The 27275-nt window shown below is 41.3% G+C and overlaps 1 protein-coding gene across 1 annotated transcript in view; it reads left to right on the top strand.

The window, feature by feature from the left end:
- The window catches only part of iqsec3a (IQ motif and Sec7 domain ArfGEF 3a), a 112138-nt gene that overhangs the window by 10407 nt on the left and 74456 nt on the right, over positions 1-27275 (top strand). Inside the window, exon 2 of the mRNA XM_069670710.1 lies at positions 12088-12168. Coding sequence (XP_069526811.1) covers positions 12088-12168 — 81 coding nt within the window. The remainder of the gene's footprint in view (positions 1-12087; positions 12169-27275) is intronic.

Here is a 27275-nt window from a genome sequence, read left to right as displayed (position 1 = left end):
TGATTTTACTCACAAATTGTGTAATTCAGATTTCTATTATCCTATAAATAAATCTACAAAGCGAAATGTAGAACTTTAAGAATCTTAAGAAATGATGCAGTTGTTTGTTACAGAGGACCTACCACAGTTTATTCTGAGAAATATAAACAAGCTAACTTTGATGTTAGCCTCTCAGAATAATAGGAGACCCAAAACTGCACTTTGGCTGTCTGAGCTAACGTTAACAGTGGCTTCACAAACTGACAGGAAAGACTGCTACACAGCCTCAAATTTATATTTTAGCTGCTCACGCTAATGTTAATGTAAGCTAGCTGCTCTACAGTCCCAAATCTTCAAATCAATCTATTTGGGCAAACGGTAACGTTAGCTTCACAAAGTGACAGGACACACTGCTCTAAAGCCGCAGCAGTCCATTGCGGCTTCAGACAAGGTTTATGTTAGCTCCTCAGACTGGCGCAACAGACCGCTCTACAGTCCCAAATCTATATTTTTGCTATTTGAGCTAATGTTAATGTTAGCTTTACAGACTGACAGGACAGACTGCTCCACAGGCCTAAATCTGCGCTTAAGATGCTTAAGCTAACTTTTGCGTTAGCTTTGCAGACTGGCCTGACAGGCCATTCTAAAGCCGCAAATCCACACTTTATTCTTTGAGCTAACGTTAACTTTAGCTGACTGATGGGACAGACTGCTCCACAGCCCTTATCTGCGCTAAAGATGCTAGAGCTAACTTTTGCGTTAGCCTTGCAGACTGACTGGACAGAAACAGCCACAAATTCTGGAAGTCTCGCTTTCAGTGATAAGCTTAAAAATATCACATGATATGCTTGAAAGTTTAACTTCTACGCGACTGATATCTTTATTAATCAGCTGTCTTTAATTTAAATTTCATAACTTCAAAGCTAGCTGCTAGCTACATGTTAGTTGTATGTAGGTTACAAACAATCTGCCTTTTATTTTATTTAGATCAATTTATTGTAATTTTTTTAAACAATCACCTTTTACTAAAATGTTAAATAATAAGCAAACATTAGAATCTAAAGTAAATTAAATTAATCTCTAATTTTTTTGTCACATCTGCTGTAATTAATAGCCACTGTCTTAAACTCCAACAGCTTAAGATACTGTTAATTTTATCACCAATCAATCACAGTTACAATTCAAAAACTTTACTCTTTCAAATTTAATAAAAAACATGAACTGTTCTTTAAGGTTCCTTAAAGATTAGGGCTAATGGTTTTTATGCATTTATTCATAGGCAGCTACATACTGCTTTTTATGAGCAATGTTAGCATACTGTCATTTTAACTCTGTAGTATTGGCTTTCTTTTGTTGGCCATTAATCTCTATCCAACGTAATCTCCATGTCCACTGTTGCATTCAAACAAACACACACCCACGCACGGACACACTCTCGCCTGGGGAAATGTCAGGTGTGGTTAACTTTACGACCCAACCCAGAGTAATGTTCAAAGCCTTCCACCTAAGGCTGTGAGGCATTGCAGAGCTGATCTGAACAGGCACGGCGTGTCCAATCGGCTTTCCTGGTCTTCTCAACACATCACACAAAGCTTTAACTAAGGCTCAACCGTGATTTATTGTACTGTGTGAGAAAAAAAAGTGGATACCTACACTACGCTATTAATTTGCTTCTATACCCCCTCAGTTATTTACATATTTCACTTGGCTTGACACACTTTAATGTATTCAGTTACTTCCTTTAACATGTGTCATATGCCTTTAAAAATATATTGCCTTCCTGCTTTTTTTTGTTGCGTTATAATATAGAGGGAGGTTTGCTACATTGCAATTACAAATATTCTCCTCGAGGTCACAGGTCAGCATTGGTTTTCGCCATTGTAGACCATCCTCACATTCAGATGCCCATAAAAGGATCTTTCCCTTCCCCTGCACTGTGGTTACATCATCAACGCCCTGTCTGTCAACCCCATGATGCCAGGATTACAACACTAGGTACGCAGGGCCAAGGGGGAGGAGCTGATGACTTCAGCAATGATGTCATGAAGATTTTAAAAACTGTAGCACTAAAGGAGGCAAATAAAATATTGAGGGCATGAGGTCTGAATGAGTCACGTGTAGGAAGAGGAGAAAATAAGTTTTAGTGTGTGGATGATTTGGCAAAATTTGCCTCCTTTTCTATTTTGTCTCCACTATAATCTGCCTACATGCCTCCTCTTCCTCCTTCTTTTAGCACGAAAACACATTTTTATTCTTCATACTTCACACTTCACTTCTGCGCCACCCTTAACGGATACATTTTTTTGTTTTACTACAACGTGCTTTTGCTGATCTAGTTCATGGGTGTTTTGTCATCAGCCCGAGCTGTGGCTCATATTTGACAATCAAGTCAGTTTGATAGCTGTCAAGCATCAGCGTGAAGCATGGAGAATATCCGTGAAATCTGACCCACTGCCAAGTCTTCAGCAGATGGGCCTGCAGCAACAGATAGTAGCGTGATGCTCGATATGAGCTGCTAAAACTGCTCAATATTGGAGGCACCAGCTGGAGATCGAATGAAAACAGAAGGAAAAGCTTCTGCTTTCATGGGAAAATAAGTAACAGCTATTTTCTTTTTGTTATTTTTTTTTTTTTTTCTTCTTGTGTGAAAAACTTTTCAACCACTCTCTAGTGCTTGAAATTTATGAAAATTTTCTTTTTTAAAGGGATTTCAGACTTAATTTACAACCTTGTCTTCTCTTCCCATCCGCTGAATTCTGCCGGGCTTGAGGTTAAGCTACTTACTAGTTACTCACTAGCTAAATATTTCTATTTGCTTACTTGATAATATTAGCAAAAAATCTGACTATTAAGTTGCTAGCTTGGTCACAATTAGTAACCCAGCAAGTGTTTTGCACATGAGTTAGATTTAGAATAGTGTAAGAATCGTAACAGCTGGAGGAGCTAGCTAACGTTGATGTCCGCAAGCTAACTCTGCACTTTTCTATTAGCCTGAGGAAATGAAGCAGTTGCGCCATTACCTCGCTGAAAACCCAAAGATTTGTCACAATAATGACACAATTTTGATATAGACATATTTCATTTTGACAATTTAGTAGAACTTATTCTTTTTCAGCTTCAGTCTTGAACCCGCTTAGCTGACAAACATGGCGAATGTTCCTTAAAGCTACTCACATGATAGCTAGCTAACAAAATTAGCCAAAATTGAATGCTGCTATTTAGTTGCTAGCTTTGTTAAACTGAAAACCCATGTTGAAAAATGCTTCGCACATCCGTTTCAAAACATGTGTGTAGGAGAGGAACAGGTCAAACAAAAAATTATAAAATTAAAAATTATTGCATTAATATAAAAAAACAGAATCAGAACGATTGCAGTTAGAGTAGCTAGCTTTGGATAGTTGTAAGCTAACTTTCCTTTTTCATATCAGTCTGAGATAAATTGCAGTTGAAGTAGCTAGCTAACGATAGTTGTAAGCTAACTTTTCTTTTTATATCAGTCTGAGATAAATTGCAGTTGAAGTAGCTAGCTAACGATAGTTGTAAGCTAACTTTTCATTTTATATCAGTCTGAGATAAATTGCAGTTGAAGTAACTAGCTAACGATAGTTGTAAGCTAACTTTTCCTTTTAGGTTCTTGTTGCAAAAAAAAATCCCATTTTGAGGCTGTTAAATCTCAGAAGAGCAACATATTTTCATTTCTAAACACAAAGTTGTCAAGTAGAAATAAATCCAGCTCAGCGTCAGTCATGAACCCCTTCAGCTGACGGAGCTCTCTTTGACAAGCGAGCACCAGGAAGTGGTTCACTCCTGTTCTTCCCCCTCGGGCTCAGCTCTCTTCCTTCTCTGCTTGTTTTGCCTCCCCCGTCAAAAGCTTCTCTTTTTAGATTTATTGAACGGGGACCAACAGATGGGAGTTGAGTTGAAGAGTGTAAAATGTTGAGAGACTAGAAAGAACTTGTTTGATTTTTAGGCGGATGACATTTAAACTATGACATTTACACTTGATATTTAAGATGGCGTATAATTTTTCTCTCAAAACTGATGACATGCTGCTGTTATTTGGCCTGATAAAGATTCAAAATGAATCTTAAAATGGGCACAATTCATTTATCCATCATGTTTTCTTCTCATTTGCTCTGATTGCTGCTAGCTTACATGCTATCATTGTAGTCTCAAGAGGTGGAGGCTTGTTTGACACCTCATAATTTTAATTTACAGTACAGTCAAGTACGGCAGTAGAATGACTAGGCCGCAATGACACAGAGAGAGTGTGAAATAACTAAGCTTTCCCGACGCTGGCACCGTCTGGAGTTTATTTAAGGGATCAAACACGAGGACGAAATGTTTTTTTTTCCTCCTCCTTTGTTTGCTTTCTCCCGGGGAAGGTACACTTCTCTCTTGTCCATTTCCAGCTCTCTCAGTTTGGCTTGCAGACGGGGAGCTAAGCCACTTGGGATGACCCAAGAGTCCATGCTGACGTAAACCTTTCAAGGAAGCTATTTTTAATTCACGGTGCATGTGTGTAAAGGAATTGATATATTCTGAAGTGTGTACCTGTGTGTGTGTCAGTTTGTTCAGTTCTCAAACGATAGATGCCTGATTTAGATCAAGGATATTTTCCGGCTAATAATCCACTGCACATCATGCTTAATACATCTTTTTTTTGAACCTACAAAGATATGCACCAACACGAAGTACTGAATCCATTTCTTCCTAAAGCTTAGTGATAAACTAGCACTTACAGCGACTGCCAATTTGACAGATTGAAGTGAAGTACATTTTGAGTGCTTTTTTTCCTTTACGAGATCAAATCACTTCTACTGAGCTGACATGTGGTACGCATGCGGTATAAAATATGATCTAAATTATTCTCAATGGGTTGTGACTATCTATGCTGCTGTAGCAGCCCTGTCTCTGGGATATTATGTTTATATACAATTTAAAAGCATTTTTCTGTACACATACTGAAGAAATGTTGTTAATTAACATACCTGGCACATTGGAAACATGTTGATATTGAACGTATCAGGATAACGTTCACACAACCACTTTAAGTGTGAATACAATTTTGCTCGAAAACAATAGAAGTTAAGTTTAATACAGTTTAAGTCATCACTGACATAACCTTTGAATGCCCTTTTCCCCTCTTTCAAGTCTCAATCGCAAAATATATCAGAGTGTTTTGTTTACTCTGAAAATGTCAGATTTGACTTTTTATTTGATAAGAATTTTAAAAAATCCTTTGAATGGATTTTATGTCATTTAAATTACCGTAAAATCCGGAATAGAAGTCGCACTGGAATAGACACAGTCTGGAAAAGACGCCGTCTGTGGAGAGTATCCCAGAGGGAAAAACAGTTTTCTATAGCTTTTTATTAATAAAAACGTAACTATTTAAATTTGTTTTCAATTGAAACACATTCAAAACACATAAATTGGACCCTTCCATCTTTTTCGCCATGTCAAGTATGCAATCCTGAAAGTTGGATAGAGTCTTTTTACTTTATTTTACAGTTGAAATATGCTTTGTTTTCAACACAATTGAGATTAGATTTACCTTTACTATTTCTTCCCCTTTTTAAACACTTGATTTGACTTTGACCTTGACTCCAAAACGCATTTATTCCAAAATTTTGCATCAAAATGAAATAATGTCGTCAAAGACAAAACATCCCTGTAAAGAAAGCGGTCGCGCAGCCTCAAACATACCAATACTGTTAATGTGTTTGCTTCCTCCAAGGTCAGCGGTGTTTGTATTGACATTGTTTGGCCTTCAGGGGCACACTCTAATGCTGCATATTATGTTATTTCAATGAGTGAACATGTTCACAGCTATTTTTTACCCTGACTGCCGAGGAAATGGTCTGTGAAACATAATCCGTCAATTATTGCCAGCTTTGATCCCCCCCCCTTCGCTCTCTCTCTTTCCGTCACATGCTTCAAATTGTATCACTTCACTGTGCACAGATCTTTTTCCGCCTTGAGCCGAGCTGAATCAGCCGGAGAGGTATTGACACAGTGAAGCCGGATTCAACGCGAGGAGGAGCGCATCGACAAACACATTAGACATTAGAAGTTAAAACAAAATACGATGAAGCGGCGGTGTGCAGATTACACTCTTCCTCAAACAGAGCTAGTGTGTGGAAGAGCTTATAAAAGCTTATAGATTTTTTATAGGTGGTATTAGCGAGTTAAGGCCATGAGGGGAGCTGAGTCAGTGGCGTGGAAGAACAGAAAGCAGGTCATGCGAGTTCAGTTTAATCTTCGGCGCTCGCATTGATCAAACAGCGGGGAGTGTTCGGGGGAGGGGTGAGTGAAAGAGGAGGGAAAGGGTTCGTAGGGTTGCAATTTTTGAATCGTGCTGGGAGATGAATTTATGTTGACGTAGGAGAAATGTTAGCATAATCCTGATTGTCGAGATTAATTAGGCTTCTGGCATGAGATCATGATAACTGACTTCCCTGCTTGCGCCACCTCTGCAGCACAGCTTTTAAAAGGTCGCCTCATAAACCGAAAATTGTTATAAAATGCTTGCAATCTGTTTCGGAGCGGAGAGATGGAGGTGATAGTAAAACTGAGCAGAGAGAGAATAACGGGGAGAAAATTGTGAGAACTCAGAGATCAAAGCAGAAAGAGATAGATGGTTAAGATGAAAGGTGCTTTAAAAGATAAAGAGTTCATCCCCTTTCCATCCCAAAATACTTTCCCTCGAGGTGATTTTCTCAAATATGGTGAATCAGTGAGTCAGATGTGATCTTCCGCTACGTTCTCCCCTCGAGGTGTTCGCGCAGATTGGCCGTGTGTGGATTTATGTCAGCTGTGGCAATGTCCACAAGAGTTTCATGATCTCCACTGACTTGTATGAGCTGTACTTTTGGGTGTAGAGAAGTTTGTTTTATGTTACATTGTAGGTGACTGGAGCTACTACACAGACTATTCACGTGTAAATCCAACTCTATAAGAAACATCATCCATCCATCGCTTGTCCTATTCAGGATCACGGGGGGGCTGAAGTCTTTCACAGCTGTCATTGGGTGAGAGGCGGGGTACACCTTGGACTGATCGCCAGTCAATCACAGACACATAAGCCCCTTTCCCACTGCTCAAACGACCCGGCTTTTTTGCTTAGTGGGAAAGGCTACAGGGTAATTATCGCCTCGGCTCCGATCGGCATTGATGGGAACACAAAACCTGTGTCGACACGCTAATCTCCGCCCCCTTTCCGGCGTGACGCTTTGCTCCATCGGTAGCTACAAATTCCGCCCGTCTCCGTCCGAGCAGCGCTCGAACATCATTCCAAATTTGTCAGCGCCGACTTTAATAAACAGACTGAATGAGTAATAGATACAATAAAGACCATAACATCTTCACTGTTTACTCACTCTGTTTCGTGCACGTTTGTGACATCAGACGGTGACGCAGCAGAAAAGAGATCAACAGTATACTCCACTGGCAATGGGAACAGAGACAATCGGCATCTTCGGGGGATGAAAAACCCGCGTCAACGTGCTACTTTCGGTGGGAAAGGGGTACACACTCGCTGACGCTCAAACCTACGGGCAATTTAGAATCACCAATAAACCTAACGAGCATGTCTTTGGACTGTGGGAGGAAGTTGGAGTACCTGGAGAGAACCCACATATGCACGGGGGAGAACATGCAAACTCCACACAGAAAGGCCCACTACGTCCAAAACTGCTCGAAGCAGGAACCGTCTAGCTGTGAGGCAACAGCGCTAATCACGGCAGTCAAGAACCATCATAGTAAACTAAACTAATAAAACACTTTGGAAAAAAATTCTGTTCATGACAGCATTCTCAGACCAATCATTGGCCCTCAACCACCACCAACCAGCGACTTTGAAACATGTTGAATATAACGTCCAAATTAGTGCGCTTTACAGTGTTGGTAGGTGGTGGTTGTTGTTACCTTTGGACAGAGCCAGGTTAGCTGTTTCTCCTAGCTAATCTAGCTGGCAATAGCTCTAGTCTAGTCTAGTATACAGACATAACATTGGCATAGATCCCCACCTCTAACTGAGAAATGAAAGTGAAAGTACTCCCCAAAATATTGAACTGGCAATAAACACGGTGCGTTGCAAGAAGCTACCAGGATACCAGCCCTGTAAATTAGTTTCCCAGACTTTATTAGGTTTGTGGATGTTAAGTGTCAATGTAAATAACATCTAACGGTATTAATCAACACAATTGATCCGAGTCTGTTAACCTACTTGTGTTTATACCCTGTCCTGAAGAATGCACGCTCTTTATCAGTGTGAACAAGTGGGACTCTGCTGTTTCCAGCGCGCACACTAATCTGTGTCCCCTCAGAGGCTTCCTGTGTTCTCGACCTATTAAAAACAGCCACGGCGGTGTCACGGTCGTTAAGGCGAACACAATTAGAAGAGGCATTAACAATGGGAATTAATCTGCTGCCATAGCCTCCCTGTGCTGACTACTAGTGCTGCTGTCAAATACCCCCGCAAACCTCCATTTTTCAAAGGTTCTTGGTCCAAAATTCCCAGTGTACGGTGAGATAAACTATTCCACTCCACAGGACGGAGAGCAGGGTGGTAGGGATGAGCGGACTGAAGTGTTCTTGAGGGGAACCAGCGGTCGTGCTCTTCAGGGAGGCGTAGAAGAAGACATTCAGGTCTCCTTGTTTTCTCTGTCCTCTCCCAGGGGAAGGACAGGAGGGGAAACAGAAAGAGATGAGGTCAGGGAGATTGACTACAGGGCAGAAGATTGAAAGGCAGCAGAGGGGTGATAAAGAATGGAGGGGTGGCTGCTGCTGGGAATATCGGCCTTGCTTTATCATCTTTATGTCTCACCTCTCCTCACCACGTCTCGCATCCAGGGATAGGACACGGGTAACGGCAAGCAGCTGCTCTTTTTTTACAAGCTACATCGAGAGTAATGGAGCAGATTTCTCTCTTGCATAACCCGCCGCGCATTTAAGACCCCAAATAGGGGGATGGGGAGTCGTATAGAGTGATGAAAAATCAGTGTAAAAAGGGACAGAGGGAGAGGAGAGGAGTGGGGGAGGGGAGGGATGAGATTGATGAAGCCTGAAAATCAAGAATGTGAGTCCAGGTTGAAAGAGAGGACGTACTGATGGAGGGAGGAGCGCTAATGCACTCTTCGGTTTCTCACGTGTACATTAAAATTTTACATCCTTGCTCTTCCCCGCTACATTTCAATATCTACTTCACTTGTGACTTTATATCTAGAGTGTTTGAACAGAACAGGGGAATGTCTAGACGTGATGCTTTCAATATTCTTTTTTCTTCCACCAAAAGGCGAGGACAAGTTTTGAAAAATCGAGTTTAGTCTTTTTTATTTTCCTTTCAAAACTGCAGAAACTAGTTCTGAGTCATAGCAAGTTACTGCAACTGGAAAAAAAGAAAGTTTCTGACACTTGATGAGACTCAACATCGTGTTGAGGTGAAGAATGAAAGAGGTATTTTACGCCTTTGCTGGCAAGAAGGTAGTGCTTCAGAACTGAAATATTTGGTCAACTGGTCAAGCTTGATACAATTAATCGTCTCCAATTTAAAGACATAGTCATTTATCAAGCAACTCACAGGTTCAAGACCAAATGAACTTGCCGCTTTTACTCCAGTAGAAGGCAGTTGGAGGCCAGTTTAAGGGATTGTTACACCTTGGTTACGTCTCGTCTTCTATGTAAAGCGCATGGAAGTCGCTCCACCTCTGAGCCGGCATCAGAGGTAGTAACGGAGGCAAAACGGCAAAAGGGACGGAACAGCGCTGTGTGTGGTGTGAGGAGATCCAAACCTATACATGATTGTAACAGTACCCAGTTTTTTATTATTGCATATTGCACATTATTGCAAGTGTTAAGAGGCCACAGTGTCATGGTTCCTATGGGAGTACTTCATGTAGCATATCAAGTTGAATAAGGATAAGACGTTTTCCAGATGTCTGGCAGCCATTTTTTTCTTGGGATTCTCTCCTTCATTCAAGGGTATAAACCTTCCAGAAGCAAAGTCAGCCCAGTCTCTCCCTCTGTCTCTGTCCATGGTGCTGACACATTCACTCTCTGTCTGTGTCTCTCTCCGTGGTGCTGAAACTGTCTCTTTGAGTCTATCTCCATGGTGATGGAAAACTCTCAGAGCAGCTCTCATTCTCTGCGTCTCTCTCTTATTATTATTTTCGAATCAGTTGAACACAGACCAGCGATGTACATTAAATGTGGCCTCTCGCTTCATCAGCAGCTTTTATCCATTTCATTTTAGAATATGAGACACAGTTAATGCTCTGCTTTTACGATGACAAAGACATTGCATATTCATACATACACATTGAAAGATTAGAACCACCTTCCTTGTATCCTTACATACTCCACAAAGCTTTGAAATGCTGTATTGTCAGAATCTGGCAAACATTAGTAGCAGCTGTGTCTGCTTGAGAACGTAAAAGTCATATGGCCGCCCTAAGGTCTAGTATAAGTTGAAACTGCAATGGCAACTAAGCATGATGGCAAGCTGAGTCATTTTATGCTGCAAGGGTAATCCCAAAAGTCTCCTCATGAATAAACTCCGTAAAGACAAAGTGTTAGGGTTGAATGAGTTGGTGTGAGAGTTGGAGAGAGTCACTCTTAAACTTGGACTTAAAAGAAGCAGACATTGCAGGCTGCTGTTGTAAGGGCAAAACATTCTTCCCCCGGTCAATAATCTGAAAAGAAGTTATGTCTGGGAGATCACACAGGAATTTGAACAAAACCAGAAGCCCTCAGGCAAGAAAAAAAGAGCCGATGGTTAAAAAAACGAGGCTGGCAAAAAAAGGGAAAAGCCAGACAAGCTTTCACATGTGTTCAGGGTCGTTTGCCAGCATTTGTAGAATTTCTCACTTTCTGAAATATTGTCCTTGATTTCATTGAGAGGTACACGAAAGCACTGCTTTTAATTCTAAACTCTTTATAGCATCTCTCTTCAGCCCTATGCACACCATTTCAACATGTTGAGATAGCCTGACAGGACTGCCCAAGTTTGGTTTAAGAGGAGTAGGCCTTCCTGCCAGGTAGGAAATATCTATCAGAACGGATGACTACCTATAAAAATGTAGGAGAAGGCTATTCGGCATCCTGGTAGATAATATCTGTTAGACTGGACTAGGACTTATTAAAAACGACCAGAGGTAAGGTAGGTCATTGTGTCAGGTTGGAATTATCTGTAGGAATGGACTACAACTTGTTTAAATGTAGTTTAAAGAGGAGAAGACTATCTGCCAGGTAGATAATATCAGGTAGGAAATATGGTAGGTCATTGTGCCAGGTAGGAAATATGGTAGGTCATTGTGTCGGGTAGGAATTATGGTAGGTCATTGTGTTAGGGAGGAAATATGGTAGGTCATAGTGTCGGGTAGGAAATATGGTAGGTCATTGTGTCGGGTAGGAAATATGGTAGGTCATTGTGTTGGGTAGGAAATATGGTAGGTCATTGTGTCGGGTAGGCAATATAGTAGGTCATAGTGTCGGGTAGTAAATATGGCAGGTCATTGTGTCGGGTAGGAAATATGGTAGGTCATTGTGTCAGGTAGGCAATATGGTAGGTCATAGTGTCGGGTAGGAAATGTGGTAGGTCATTGTGTTAGGGATGAAATATGGTAGGTCTTTGTGTCGGGTAGGAAATATGGTAGGTCATTGTGTTAGGGATGAAATATGGTAGGTCATTGTGTCGGGTAGGAAATATGGTAGGTCATTGTGTAAGGGAGGAAATATGGTAGGTCTTTGTGTTGGGTAGGAAATATGGTAGGTCATTGTGTCAGGGAGGAAACATGGTAGGTCATTGTGTTAGGGAGGAAATATGGTAGGTCTTTGTGTCGGGTAGGAAATATGGTAGGTCTTTGTGTTGGGTAAGAAATATGGTAGGTCACTGGATGGACTTGGAATGGACTTGTACCTCCATAAACGATTGGACAATCACTGTTCAAGGAGATGATTAGAAAATAGCCAAGGAATTAGCTGACCTGTAAAAAGACTTGTAGGACTAAAATCAGAAAGAAACTCTTAGCTTCTACCATAAAGCATGACTTTCTTTAGATGTTTTCTAATCGTTCTATTCATGTTTTTCTAATCTTCTTCCAACAGCAACCAAACAGTGCTTCACCAGTTCTGCTGCCCCGCCCCGGAGGCCCCTGAGGGTGAGACCTCTACTGCCTGTGTCCCCAGGTAAGATGACTGCATCCTTGTCACATCTGCACAAATATTTTATTTACTTTGAACAATTTAATTTTGGTTTTCTGTAAATTTAAATTGCAGCCACTTATCATGCATCCTGTTAATAGCGGTGCTGCGGTAGCTACTTTAGGCAACACAACTACCCCAACAGTGTTATCCAAGTTGAAGTGGTTGTAAATGCTTCAGTCTGATCTCGTCCCTTTCATAATAACAACGAGTCAATATGGGGGAACTTATTTCACATATGCTTGGGTTTTGGGTCATATTTAGGCAACAACATTTGAATATATTCGAGGCACTCTGGATTTGTTAGGGCAGGGTTGTATGAGATTAATCACCTGGAACACAGAGGTAATATTCAAATCAATCATACTATCCCTACCTGGACAACGGCCAAGTCCTTGGTTGAGCTGTCTGTAAGAAAAATTAAATAATGGGGAAAATATTACGCTGAGTTTTGCAAGGAAAGCAAGATGATCGCAGTGGTAGAGCCGATACAGCTGGTTAGAAATCTAAGACGTCAAAACTTCTAAATAGTGTTTTTTAATTCTAAAGTTGTCAAGGTCAGTACATTTTAAAGGTTAATGTTAGCTTGAAGTAATAGCTGTAATAACTTTTGTTTTGATGGCTTTGTGGGAGTATATAACTGTATTGGTCCGAATATAGTTTTTTTCCCTTGACACACATCTGAAAAAGTGGGGTCATCTTATAATCGGGGTCTATACTTTTTAAAAGGGGGTACCCCTCCAGACTGAGGCCTACCGTCACTCACAACTACAGTGCCAGAGGGATGAAAGATGGAGAGACACAGTGATCGTCCGGAACAAATGGCTTAAAAGTATGTCAAGTTATCCAACAACTGAGGCGAAGTGACGATGTCAATTTTAGTTGTTGTCACAGACTGTAATGTCCGAAAAAGGTGAGGCCAAAATGATCGGTGGCTACCGTTGCGCCGCGTAGCTCTGTGCCCTGTCCTCCGCGGGCTTAGCCTTGGGAGCTCGTTGGCCCTGAAAAACGCCACAACAGGCCTCCGTACCGTCGTGTCTTAAAAATGCTAACAGTCTTACCTAACAGATGCTAACAGAGAAAATCGTACCGTGGTCCTCAAAGCGACCGCTTCCAAGAGACTGACAGGAGAGTGTGTGAGTATGTTTTTTAAAAAAAGAACAAAGTTATGCCCGTTAGCGTTAGAGTCTTAATTCAGCTCTTTCAAGCCTGCTCTATAAATAGACCTCACTTCGATGCTTAATGATTCGTTGAAACAAATGTGACAATTATTGGTTAAAGATATTGCAAAGGTAAAATAAAAACAAATTAACAAACCATCTAAAAAAATGAGTCTTGAAAACGTGTGTCGTCTTATAACCAGGGTCGTCTTATATTCGGACCAATACAGTTATTGATGAAAATTGAATAGGCGGTGTACAAAATACAGAGCTTGATAAGCAAGAACAAAAAGAAACTATAAATGTCCTTGACTAGGTATTATCTTGCCCCTTTCAAGCAGAATTGACAGCACAAAATGTTGTGTTTACGTCCCGCTTTTGTTTACCGACAGCACTCTACCATCACTGCAAATTATGGCATTCATCAGTTGCAATTAAGCCAGCCGCCCCCAAAATGGTTTGTTTGTTGTGGCCTGCACGTTCTGCAGGATTGTTCTGCAGCACTGTCTGTGCTTGGCAGAAAATAGCCGGTATAGCAAATTGATGGCAAATCCAAGTCCACACTGTGCTGGACATAATAAGTGGCAGGAGCCTTCGAGTGGCGAAATCACACTTTATAACACCATAGAGACTATAGACAGAGAAATGCAAGTTGGAATTTGTTGACTCTTAAAAGAACAGCTAGAACAGAGCTGCTGTTATCGTTCTCGGACAGTGACCAACTCAAAACCCAAGTCTCTTGCAGTATCTGTATTCACAAAAGTCCCTCCATGCCTCTATTAAATAGATGCCAGGGAGGCAGGTCTGAAAATTGAATGGGAGTGACTTTCATAAAATCAAAGCTGGAGGGGAAATCGGGCAGGTCGACAAAAAAGAAAAGACAAGAATCGATCGGAGTTCAGCAGCTTGAACTTTGCCTGATAGAAGCTGTTTGGTGCTGTTGTGTTTTGTGATTGCTTTGTGCTTAGGGACCATTAGCTAAAGGTACAAACAAAGTGCACAACAGAGGTCCTTGCTAAGTTGTCAACCCCTCCAGCCCAACAAAACACCCCCCCTCCCCTGCCAATCTGTGAAGCAAAACCACTTCAAAAGGAAGACTCTCTGGGGCTGAGACAGAAAGCAGCTTGTGGTTTTGTCTTTTTTTGTTCTTGTCTTATCTCTTTTTGAAAGCTGTATTCTGTTGTTGTTGATTTCTGTATTTCCGCATTGTTGTCAGTGATTTGTTGATCATTTACTCACGTGGCATCACCGCATCACATCACGGCAACATAACTCCACACGGCACCCACACCTCATTGCATCCATCGTCATTCATGTTCACTTCATTCGGGCTTGTCTCTCCACTGTGGTCACGTTAAGTTTGAAAGAGTCATGTATGAATATTACCATGTAACAAGAGTGTACTCTATGCAATGTAAAGCTACCATAATGCATTGATGTGTGTACTGTAGGGTCTTTCCCATGCTGGAAACTGGTGAGCCTCCTTGTTGACACATGTAATGCATCTGTGTTCATGTGAAAAAAAAAACAGTTCTTATCATGTTGCATGCTTTGGCTTGGCAGTGATCAGAACATAGCTCCCTGTCTGTCTGTGTGTATGTGTGTGTGTTAATGTACAAGTGTGTGTGCATACTCCAGGAAAACACACAACACTGTGCGCACCACCAGATCAGCAGGGAATCTATCATAATGGATGTGCTAAAGGAGATGAGTCACGTCACCTTCACTGAACTCTTTATTTACAGGCTTTCAGCAAAGTCACTTCGTGTCTAAGTTAGGCATGCCATAAACTGTTATTTTCAAAGGGCAAACATCTCAGGAGAGTTCTGTCAGAACATAAATAATACCATTTTGATCAATCTGAGCCTTGGTAGGGTCCATAAATATATATTTATAGTTTGGCACAGAGCAATGTATAATTCTATTTTTATTTTCTATTTCCAATACTTGGGGGATAAGCATGCTGTAAGGGTGCTTTCACACCTACAGTCCGTTTGTTTGATTTGAATTAAAGACCAAATTGTTACAATGTTGCGTTTGCCTTGAGTTTGATTTGCAGCTGACCAAAAGTTTTGATGCGCGATGAAACTGCTTTCTGATTGGTCATTGAAGTAAACAGAGAGCACACTCCTCAATCACACTCAACACGATCGCAGACTTTAATGTTTTGTTCAGTTCCACTCTACTTCGACAGTTTGAATACCTCCGTATTTGTGTGCGTATCCACAAGCATTTGTAAAATTGTTTAGTCTATTCGAGCTCTCACCTCGTCGCTCCCCTGCGTTTGTCCTCTACCCATCTTGCTGCCTGGCTCCGTGGCTGTCTCTGCAAGCGTCAACGTCCGTTAACAACCCACAATGCACAGTGTTTTGCTTCCTATATTATGTCCTACTTTAAGTCTGATTATGTTGTCACCTGAATCGAACCAGACCGTAGTTCATTTGGAAACGGAACGGATCCCGTCTTTTCTGGCGGACCATGGTTGGCACCAGAGTTTGAATGCGTGTTCTCACCTGTCCAAACGAACTGGACTTTTGGACTTACTCTGAAAGTCTTGACCAAAGCTGTCAGGTGTGAAAGCACTCTTAGTCTGAATGTGTTCTCACCTGAATCAAACTGGACCGTGGTTCGTTTGGAAACGGACCGAGTCCCGTCTTTTCTGATGGACCTTAGTCTGGTAGTTTGGTCCTTATCAAAGTTCGAAAGCGTGTTCCTGACTTACTAGGTCGAGGCCAAAGCTGAAAACACATTCGCTTTTGGCCCTCAAAACAAATAAAGTTTAGTCCAACTAATGCTTTGGGAGAAAGCAAATTGGCTTCATTAAAAGTGGGCAGAATGAGCAATTAGAGGCTCCTGTTTTGGATGCACCCATGGATGTACCGAAAACTATTGCCAGATTAATCTGAGAAGAAGTCCTTGAGTAAAATGGAAAAGGTTTTATTCCTCTGATTTTCGCCGTTTATTCACAATGGACAACAGAGGTTCTGATATTTTCAGAAAGTCCCGCTGAATCTTAAATACATGCTTCAAGTCCCTGTGTTCATATTTAAGTGAGTTATAACTCAGAGATTGAGTTGCACTTTTCGACGCAAACTGCTGCAAATTACTTGAACTTTGCCAAAATCGATAAAAATAAAAGGGAGTGGATTCTGTTGTCCTGCATGATTGAAGGGCTCCACTTGCCAATAAACACCGTCTGATTTTCATATAAAAAGGACAACTCATTACTTCTTTGTGCACGGTCTCCTCTTCAGGATGTAATGAAGCCTTATTTCACACGCTGAACCTGACAGAGAAAGTTCAATCATTGATATTTTGTTTGCACGGCTCTGTCGACTGATTTAAGCCTCTTTGCAAAGGGGTCAGCATAGGAAAGATCACCAGTGTGAGCTTTATAAGAATTTGATGCCACGATTGCTCTTGGTTTATCACCTGGGGAGCTTCATCCGATCAGTTCGGAGGCTGGAAACAAGCAGGTAACACTGTGCATGCGGGATCATTTAAATGAGGACAAAGGAGGAAGTTGTGAGCTGAAAGGAGACGTGAGGATTTCACTGTCACAGATAATGAGAACCCTGCGGAGGCTGGAAACTCACCCTGACAGTCTGGTCACTCTTGCCAGGCTTTAAGGAGGCACCAGAGGGTTTAGAAACTTTAGGGGATTTGTATGCAGGGTCACCAAGTCAGGTCTATAATCACTCACGGAAGGGGCTGATTGTGGGGGATGGCCACAGCCTTTCAATTAGTAGTGTGAGCTATCTTCTGCTGCCGTCTGCTAAAATTGAACTCAGGAGTTTAGTTGTTTCTCTTACAGTTCTATAGGCGACCGTAAGTTTAACTTTACACTGTTCAGTTTGAACAGCTTGGGGTGTTGCATTTCAGTACGAGTCCATCTGCTATCTCAGCTATCTTGTCTAGTAACGTCGCCAATAAATTGTTGGACACAGTTAGTTAGAGTTGTCACTTGAAACTTAAAAGGTCACTGGTGCAATATCTGGCTCTGGTAGAGCATGATACAGCAGAAATGTTCGAGACAAAGGGCACTCTGCTGCCGTATGGACTGAATATATAAAAGTTAAGTGACGGTCATTTTTCAGAAAGAAGAATAATTTGGAAAAACCAAGATAAAGGTCATTATCACTTAACTGATGGTAGAAGGTAAATTCAAGGTAATATCAGGAGTACCTCTACCAAGCTACCAAAAAACAGGCCATTGTTTCTATTATCACTCAATTTTTCCAGCGAAGGTCAAGCTTACTTTGAGATAACAGTATTGCAAATTGTAACATGCTGGGCTTGTTCAAGGTCTTTGGTAATTACTTACTCTATCCGTGTTCAAGACAAGCATACAGAGTCACTGAGTCAAAGGACACCTCAGAAGCTTCTTCAGACCTTCAGTTCTGGTCCAGTCCAACCTGTGCCACAGCTCAAACGGCTAAATTTTGCTGTCCATTCCAAAATAATTGCTGGGATTAGTGGATTCAGTCACAGGGCCAAGTAGATGACCAAAAGCAAGCTATTATGACCTTGCCAACGTTTAATGGGACTAAGAGCCAGAGATGCCTCCAATCACAAGGCAATACTTGACATAAGACAAAGAAATGAAGTGGGGTTTGGGGCAAAGCGTGACATTTACAGGTCAAAACTGCTGATTCAATTAACAACAGATTTCATTATACTGTCCAGTTGTCAAGAATACAACTCGTCTAAATTCTAACACACATTCATAAACTGACGGCAAAGGCTGCCAATCTCCAATCAGCAGCTAACCATTCATGCCACTTTCATACACCAGTGGCACTTTGGGTGGGTTGAGTGTCTTGCCCAAGGACAGGGTTAGGGTTAGGGTTAACCCTAAGCAAGTACTTCTGTAAGATGCTTCACATGTAGAAACAAGAAAAGGAAGCCAAAAGTGTAACAGTACAGATAGGAGAAGATTGCTGGAATAGCTTCCCAGACACAGAATAATGCCTTGGAGAAAAATGTATTTTTTTGCGAGTGACAATGTGTATTGTATATATCCAAATTTGCATAAAAACAACTGTGCTGAGTCTTCATACTTGTGGTTTAAATTTAGCTTAGGTGAACTTCGGAGCTGAACGACTTACAAAATATGCTACCCCCTGAACTTCACAAAAGAAACTCAAGTAGAGAGTTTGAGTAAAACTATTTTCCTTCATGGGTGAGTCATCCCGAACACATCATGATGGAGCTGATAGGATAGTAAACACTCGCTCTTTTAGTCACAGAGTTAAATTTAAACTGACCACTCAGCCTTTGGCAGGTGACAGCACACATTTTTTGGCATGATACTTGAGCCTCTCGGCGCTTGAGCTGCCAAACCGACCGTTTTCCGCCACCATCTCACAGTGCGCATGGAACAGAGTGACATCTTGCTCAGCATCTAAAAAAAAAAACCTAAAATTAGTCCTCCCGCTGTGCTCCTGACAAATGACTGGCTCACACATACACACACACACACCAATGCTTTAAGTAATGCTATGCTAATTAGCTCACAGAGGAAATGATTAAGTTCATGCAAGTCCTCTACTTTTTAGTCAGAGAATACGTCAATTTTTATGACCAATTTATGACCAAATGAATTTATGAGCTTTAGTTTTGGGGTATTGGTTTGTTGCTAGGCTGTAAAACTAAGATTTGGCCTTTACAATCAAAGTAAATTAGAGATGATCTTCACTTCTGAACCCTCAATTAAAGTTTACAACCTTATATTTTATGATACGCTATAAAGAACGCTAAAGTAGAGGGAAGGAAGGATTACTCGCTGCATTTGGTGAAGCATATGACATGAAATATAAACTGAAGAAAACACTTTGGGTCACTTCCAGATCCGATTACGGAGGCTTGTCCCGCTATTTTTATCTGCACCTGAAGAACGTCCTTGATCATAAACCTGGATAAAATGTTGATGTGTGGTTAAGATGACGCGTCGGCACCTTGAGAGATCATAGCAGGGAGAATGATGGTGTGTCTGCGGGAAATTAATCCACCACTGGTCGCGGCACAAGTAGACAGCTGTGTCGGCTCGCCAAGACACCTTTTTCTCTAATTAATCACTGGAATTAATAATAAACTGCACTAATTAGTTGAGTCATGCTGTCTGACAAATGGAAAGGTGACGTGGGATGAATAAGGACACAGCTGGAAATGCTTTTTCACTTTGGGTAGCAACACAGACAAGCGGAGGGTTGGGGAGACTGTCAGAACTACAGGGACCATGATGCATTGAGACAGATGGAGGAATTGATTGAATAATTGAGCCGTTCTTTTGGAGGACGTTCAGGGGCATGTTGAAAGTGTGCCTGAAGCTTGTTTGGTCATTCTGGACCTGCCTTTGAGACATGCCCAGAAAAACACACATACACACATACTTGTTTACAGTACAAACTGGGGACTATCACTCTACATCAACCAAGTGGGGACCTCTGTAAAACAAAATACATTTTCTGGTCTATTTTTGAATTTTGAAAATTACTGAAAACATAAAAGTGCAAGTATGTTTTTTAAACCTTTTAAAAGAAAAAGAAAACTGTTTTTGTCTACCTACCAAAGAGGGGACAGCCGTTCACACTCACACTGCACAGGGCTGAACTTGTTTAAGTGCATTTCCTTTTCTCACACCAGGAGACACCAAGCATTAGTCTCACCTGTGCGTCGGCAAATTAAATTTCACACATGCGGTATCCTCAATCACAGTTCCCTAAATTTCTTTCACCTCCTCACCCCATGATTTAATATTTGTCCTCATCTGCCTCCCTCTCCCTGTTGCATGCCGTGGTCGTGCTATCATGCTGCCTCAGCTGGAGAAAGTGACCTTGTCGGCTTGCTGTTCTGTTGTCATGGGAACAGAGGGCACGGCGGGAAGATATGGTATCACATCTAGAGACTGTCTGTTAGGAGTTAGGTGTGTCTGAGAGTATATTCATATGTTTTTTTCAATACCCTAATAATAATAGTACGTTATTGTTATAATCACACAGAATCTTTAAGCCTTATGTTTATTTTTGCTTTCTCCCCGTTGTCGCCCTCCTATTGGTTCAAAATGTTTATCTCTGAACCAATCAGAGGAGTGTCAATCTCCTCAGGGTCCATCCGTTCAGCTGTTGGTTTTTGTTCTAGCTCACTTCACTTTAAACACATCCTCTGGGATTCGTGTAGCCTAAATTCACTTGAAAATTGAAATCAGCACTCATCAGCATTTTGAAGGAGTGCTTAGAGTAATTTTTAATCAAAGCTCCGACTAATGTATTTTAGCCTGAGGCCTGCTTTATGCAAGACGCTCACCACAGAACTGTGATACCAAATTTGCTCCAAGACGTCATTCACACTTTTGTTCTTTTTAATGCACTTATACCTTTATAACACTATATATATGTAGACCACAACAGTCACTTCTCCCATACATTGCTGTGCTGAACCCCCACGCTGTCACATCAGCCCATCTCCCTCTTTAGCGGAACACTGGTACAGTGGTGAACGTCAAATGTACAGATCTGAGAGCTTCTCCTCCTCATCTCTCTCCGCTCTGCAGCTTATCTCAGCATTGTGAAGGAAGCGGAGGGTTTTATTACAGAGGAGATTTAATAAAAGCACAACATTTTGATGACTTTGCTGCAGCATCTTCAGTGTGTATGGACTTTTAAATGTTCTGCGTACGTGCGAGTCTCAGTATCAGCACTCTTTCAAGTTTCTGCCTCTGTATAAATGTCAACGACTGGTTCTTAGATCTTCTTCGACACATATAAACTGCTGTTAAAGGCAGAGTGAAGGCTGTGGGTAGTAATGGAGTGTGTCAGTATTTTTAAAGGGGCGCTCCACTGATTTCACCAGTCAAACTAACCCCTGAGGCAGTGGCGCCCCTAAGGGGGGGCCAATATGTTGTCATTTATTAAAAGATCCAAACATGAACAATGAAAGCAGGCTGTTCATTGTAAGTTAATTCATTAAACAGCATTTAAGTATAGGAAGATTTTGAACCAAACTTTATAGCCATTTACAGACTGGGCGGGCACAGAGTGCTAAAACACACAAGAGGGCCTGATTAGACAGAGCGCGTTTCTTTTTGTAGTCGGTTTCAATGAGAGGGACGCTTTTTGCGTGCTGCTTTTGCGCTGCAGAGCACCTCATGTTTATCTGCTCAGTGCGCCTCGCGTTTTTGAAGAAATGCTCTAAGCGCCTCGAGGTGGAAAAACTTAACGGTAACGGTTAAGAAATAACTGTTAGGTTAATGACAGTTAATGATCAGTTAAAAAAAGGCTTTAACAGAAAAGGCAGTGCGATGCGCCTAATTCTCCTTTGCAATAATTCCCTTACTGTTTAAAAATGGGTCAGAACAGAAGCCACCAAATTTGGGCTTTTACAGCCAAATCTTTTCTCGGGGGGAGCATGTCCTCAGACCCCCCTAGCTGTCTACTTTTTCCTACTGGCTGAATTCTCCATATGTTTGTGGAAAGCCCTGAATAATCTGAACAATATTGTCTGAATTTTTACATTATGTACTATTCATTTAAATCATACATTTTCTTATACTCGTCATAATAGTTTGTGTAAAAGAAAATAACATATGCATAGCCAGCTGCGGCGCAGTGGCATATAAATGCCTTTTGGTTCTGGAGCGCCACCCCAAGATTTTCCGTGGCCATCTTCGGCCACCACTACGAAAAAATCCTGGGGGCGCCACAGCCCTGAGGATGTCATAACAATCATGGTTGTCTCGACTACTAAATTATAAAAGAAAGTCCCAGCACAAACTGGGGGATGGTACATTTTCAAAGATTGTTTTCTGCCCCAGCAGGAAGGGTCTTTTGCACCATGGGAAATGTAGGATCCAGAATTTTAGAAGCTCATACCAAATGTAATTTTTATCTCTGCTCTGGCGGTTATGAGTCTTTATGGAAGTGTAACTTGAATATACAGTATTTTATACCATTTGTTATTCTAATAGTACAAGTGGGTAATAATGCTACTATATGCAGACTATATTCTCAGTAAACCAAGCGCAGCAGAATGATAGAGTCTGGAAATGAGAAAACACATAAAATGCTTCACGCTAGCAGTTTTTCTGACAGTATTTGGGTGTTCTTATCATTTATATACAGAACTACACACCGCTAAACAATGTTTTTGGTCATTTAACTGACTCACTTGTCCCTGGAGACACATCCACTCCCGTAATATAACCTGAAATATGCTACAGGAAGTAATGCGAAATCATAAATACAGCAAAACAATGATTTAGATGCTCTGCAGAGGCAGGCAGCGAGAATGCATGAAGTAGCTAATGCATGCAGTTTTTACTGACTCTAATTGAGATATCAGGTCATTTATTATCCCTTACTGTAGCACGTGAAACAATGGTTTTGGCCATTTCTAGGAACCGGCTCCCTGGAGGCACAGCTCCAGATGTAATATCCACTGAAATATTACAGCCATTCTATGCTAGCGGATTCACTGCAAGAAATAAAACAATAAATGTGCGTTTTTCTGGAATGTTTTCCATTTTCAGAGAAAAACGAGGGGGTCATTAGGGGCTGAAGCTCTATCTGAAAATGGTCCTCTTTGTTCTCAGCCTGAATTAAGATCTTTTCCATTTGCTAACTGCTCGGATTAATTCTGTGTCCTGGCTAAACCCAGCGTGCATGATTTCAGATAATCAAGATCTCGCTGATTCCCTCACATATACCTGCAAGCACACACACACACACACACACTGCGCCAAGGTATTATTAATGCTTTCCCTTTCCCCCTCCTTTGTTCCTCTCTCCAGCCGTCTTTAATAGTCTGCCATCTTATTAGTCTTCATCATCTCAGGGGTCTAAGAATACCCATAGTGCCTTTCTGCAGGCCAGTCAATAGCTCAACTCCTGCCTGAGTGCGCGGCGATAAAATGTCCCCTGTGTGTAGGTGAGTATTTGTGTATGCAAGAGAGAGTGTGAGCCAAGAAAAAGAGCATAATGTGCAGGGATACGTGTCTGTTTGTGTTCCTGCTCCTTGTGTGTGGCTGTCCCGCTCTGTAAATTGCCAGCAGCTCCGCAAATGGACAAAACAGCTCCTCTCTGGACAGCAGGGGTCGCTAATGAGCAAGTCCTGGCAGTCGGAGACATCTGTCCGTCCACATGGTGGCTGCACATTTTGTCCTGACCTTTCTGCTTTTGGCCGTCAGCCCAAATTCTCACACTCTATTCCACCGACTAGTCTTCTGTGCTCTACCTATTAAACTGTAAAAAAGTCAATGGCTGCAGTTTTAAAATTTGAGCCCCTTTCACCCACATCATGTCAGCCAGTGCCAATGTGTTATCGCATGCCTCATTATGGGAACAAAAGTGGAGCCAAATGCCCCAGAAGCAGGCATCTGGTGCCCTCAGCTGCCCTATCCAGCAGCTCCAGAGGTAGCAAGGAGGGCAGAGTGTGAGCTGAAAATCTCCTGTCGGTTCAAACGGAGGAAAGGATTAACGTCATTCTTCATGCTTCATTTTGCAGTACGCGGCAGGTAACGGATGAGGTGCTGAGGGCTTAGAAATGTAAGGCACCAGCTGACCTTTTTAAATACTAATGATTCATAACTTTATCATGTTTGAATCACATTACACAGGTGTTGCGGTTCTCTTTTGTTGTTTTACAAGGACAGCCTTTTGAGTTTGAGGGTTTCACATGGGCTCCAAACACCCCCACTTATTTCAAAAGCTGAATCTGAATCACCGAGCGGAAAATGATGTGCCTCACAGACAACAGTAAAGAGGCTGTGATGCACTGGATGTCTTTTAACGAGTCCCTGTTGGGGATGAGTTTTCATTAAAATATATATTTTTACATCAGTTCCTGTCAGTTTCAGCCTTCTGAATGACCTTGTCCTCGTGCATGTCACTATTGACCACATTCACATGACATTTTCCTCTGTAGTCATGCTCAGGGTGGGAAGTCCAATGCTATTATAATGACATACTGCTGTGTTCCAGTCTGTAAGTCATATAAATGAAGGAAATCTGACATAATGTACGTGCTAATGTTAGAATTTTAAAGTTAGCCAACTCCTAGCTAATGTTACCATGAGCAAAGAAAGAGCTAAATGCTTACACTACCTTGTTATATGATGAAGGAAGTTATTAACCCCGTAGCTAGCAACAGACAACAGCTAATTTTAGCTATCAACTACTTCCTTGCTAACATTACCATTAGCTTGGGACTTTTATATCGCATTGTACAATGCTTTCTTAAGGTAATGTTAGCATTCAGCCACTTCCTAGCTAAAAGTGATATTAGCTGGGGACTTGCTGAATGCTAACATTAGCTGTTGTCAGATGGTAGCTCATGGGTTATCAAATATTTTTGATCAAATAAATTGAAATATGGCCCGATGTCATACTTTCACTATTAATTTTTTTATGGGCAAGTAGCTACAACATAAAAGTAAATAACTTTAAGAATATACTTTAAGACAATTTACAGTAAAAATCCAGAGGAAAATAAGCTAAAGTTAGCATTCAGCCACCTCCTAGTTAATTCTACCATTTGCAAAGAAGGAGCCGAATGCTATCACTACCTTTTTAAAGTGTTATATAATGCGACAGGAAAACCATTAACAGACTTAACTTTGTTAATACAGCATATTTTGGTAACCCATTAGCTAGCATCAGCCAACAGTAAGCAATCAACTACTTCCTTGCAAACATTACCATTAGCTTGGAACTTTAGTATCACATTGTACAACACTTTTTAGAGGCAATGTAAGCAGTCAGCTTGCTAGCTTAACTTCCCTAGCTAACAGTAAAATTAGCTAGTGAGTGGCTAATTGCTAACTTTAGTTGGTTTCTGATGGTAGCTCATGGGTTATCAAATATTTTTAATCAAATAAATTGAAATATGGCCTGATGTCCTCCTTTCACTATCAAATATCTGTGGCTAAATCTCATTGCTCCATCCATTTACTGCCTTTGCACAGCTAGCTGCCATTATCCTTGTGTGTGTAGCTAAATTCACCCCAGGGCAAGTAACATATGAATAAATAACTACAGGAGCATGAGAGAGTGAGAGATTCACATACAGAGACAGGTACTAAAGGAAAGATGGGAAAATATGTTGTATTTATCCTGCCGCACCACACAGTCATGGACACACTGAACCCTGTAGCGATCTAAGGGGTACAAGTTGTTCCCTTACTGTTCCCTATGAAGGGACATTAGGTGTCCCTGGCGTGGGTGACACTGTCAGGTTTGGCATACATCACTGAGTAGAGTCCTTGTCTCGACAGCTCACCAAAAGCCTCGCGACGGTAGATCAACGAGGAAATGAGTGGAGAGAAAGAGGTGGAGGAGGAGGAGGGCGAGAAAAAAACTGCTGACAGGGCAACCTGCTGTCGCCTTGCTCACTGTAATGAGAGATGGGGGTGACGAGGGGAAGTAGAGGAAGAAAGGAAGGAGCGTGGGTGAGGTTTAAATGAGAGAATAAAGAAAGACGGAGGCAACGTTGAGATTATAATGATGTAGATACTTGTTTCCATTTGGTGAAAGATATTCCATCCTTTTCAAGTTTCAATTATGTGTAGGCAGAAATGAAGAGCTTATATATTTATGATAAAAAAAGACCTATAAGAGGAAGATTTCCTCATTACACTTAAACGAATGAACCACCTCCAGATGGTTGAACGCTAATGAAAGGGAATGTTTCCCAGCGGATCTCTTTTTTACTCCGTTATGCTTTTGTGCACAGTGTGCAGCAGTAACCATGACTTCCACTGTGCCTTTTTTTTTATATGTGGTGACTCATCTTTGCTGCGTGTATTTCAGGCTGTGTCATTCCCTGTCAGTTCTAGCCTTCTTTTGAAGTGCTGATGGGCGGTCAAAAAGAGTTACTTGTTAAAAAAGACCAGCGGTGCCAGACCAAAAAAAACATTTTTTTACTTTTATGTTGAACAGAAGCAGAGAAACTTTAAATATGGAGATGAAAAAAGTGATAGTGACTCATGGGAATTCAAAGTTAATGTAGCTTAAAGCACACAACAAATTTTGACCTTCTACTGTATAAAAGGACATTGGTGTAACAGGTTTATTATTGACAGGAGAGACGGGGAAACCAGACAGTGAATTTAATAGTTACCAGACAGTATTTGTTTCGGCTTTTAGCAATTGTTTTTGAATTGTTTCTTTTGATGGACACCGTTTGGGCCATTGCAGCGCGATCCACCGTATTAGGGCCTGTGTCCACTTATGAAGTTTTTTACGCTGGCAGCACCCACAACCTCAATTTCAGAGCGCTTCTAACTGCCACTTACTGTTGCTAGGTTATGAATGAAAGTTGTCCGGCGGTAAGACCAGTAAGTCTGTTTTAAATCGCTCTGTGTGCTTAATATTTGCTTTTATTCAAGGAAATTTTCCGAAAAAAAACGTAAAAACGATGGAAAGGAATCGTGTCCTGGCCTTAGCTGCAGCTCTACAGCTGCAAATTGTACCCTGAAAAAAACGTAACGATAAGCTTCTCATCTGCCACTGTTGTTGATAAAGTTGATATCTGAAGTCTCGCCCCTTCTTGATTTTGATTGGCCGGTATGGGAGAAGTGACACTGACGAGTGCAGCTTCCAAAAGTTGAACTATTTTCAACTGAGAGCGCAGTGAGCGCAGCGACAAAAAACAGCTGATTCCGAAGGCAATTTTGCACTGAAGACGGAGAGCGCTAAAACACTGAACTACATTGGTTTTGTATTGAAAAAAAACGCCGTTAGTGGACACAGGCCCTTACCGTGCCTTGCATTAAGGATGCAATTGATCTTGATATTGTGAAGATGGCACACAATGATGCAAAATACTAATATATTATTCCCTTCAAATGCATGAAGTTAAAGTAACGAGCCAGGTTTAAAAATTTTAAAAATAGAAGGTACAGATATTTGTGTTAAAATGTAGCAGGAAAAAAGTTGT

This window comes from Semicossyphus pulcher, unplaced genomic scaffold (genome assembly GCF_022749685.1).
Source record: "Semicossyphus pulcher isolate SPU_LCO1_2020_fin unplaced genomic scaffold, fSemPul1.0.p SCAF_20, whole genome shotgun sequence".
NCBI lineage: Eukaryota > Metazoa > Chordata > Actinopteri > Labriformes > Labridae > Semicossyphus > Semicossyphus pulcher.
Note: the sequence above shows the minus strand (reverse complement) of the source record. Positions and strands in the feature narration are given on the sequence as shown.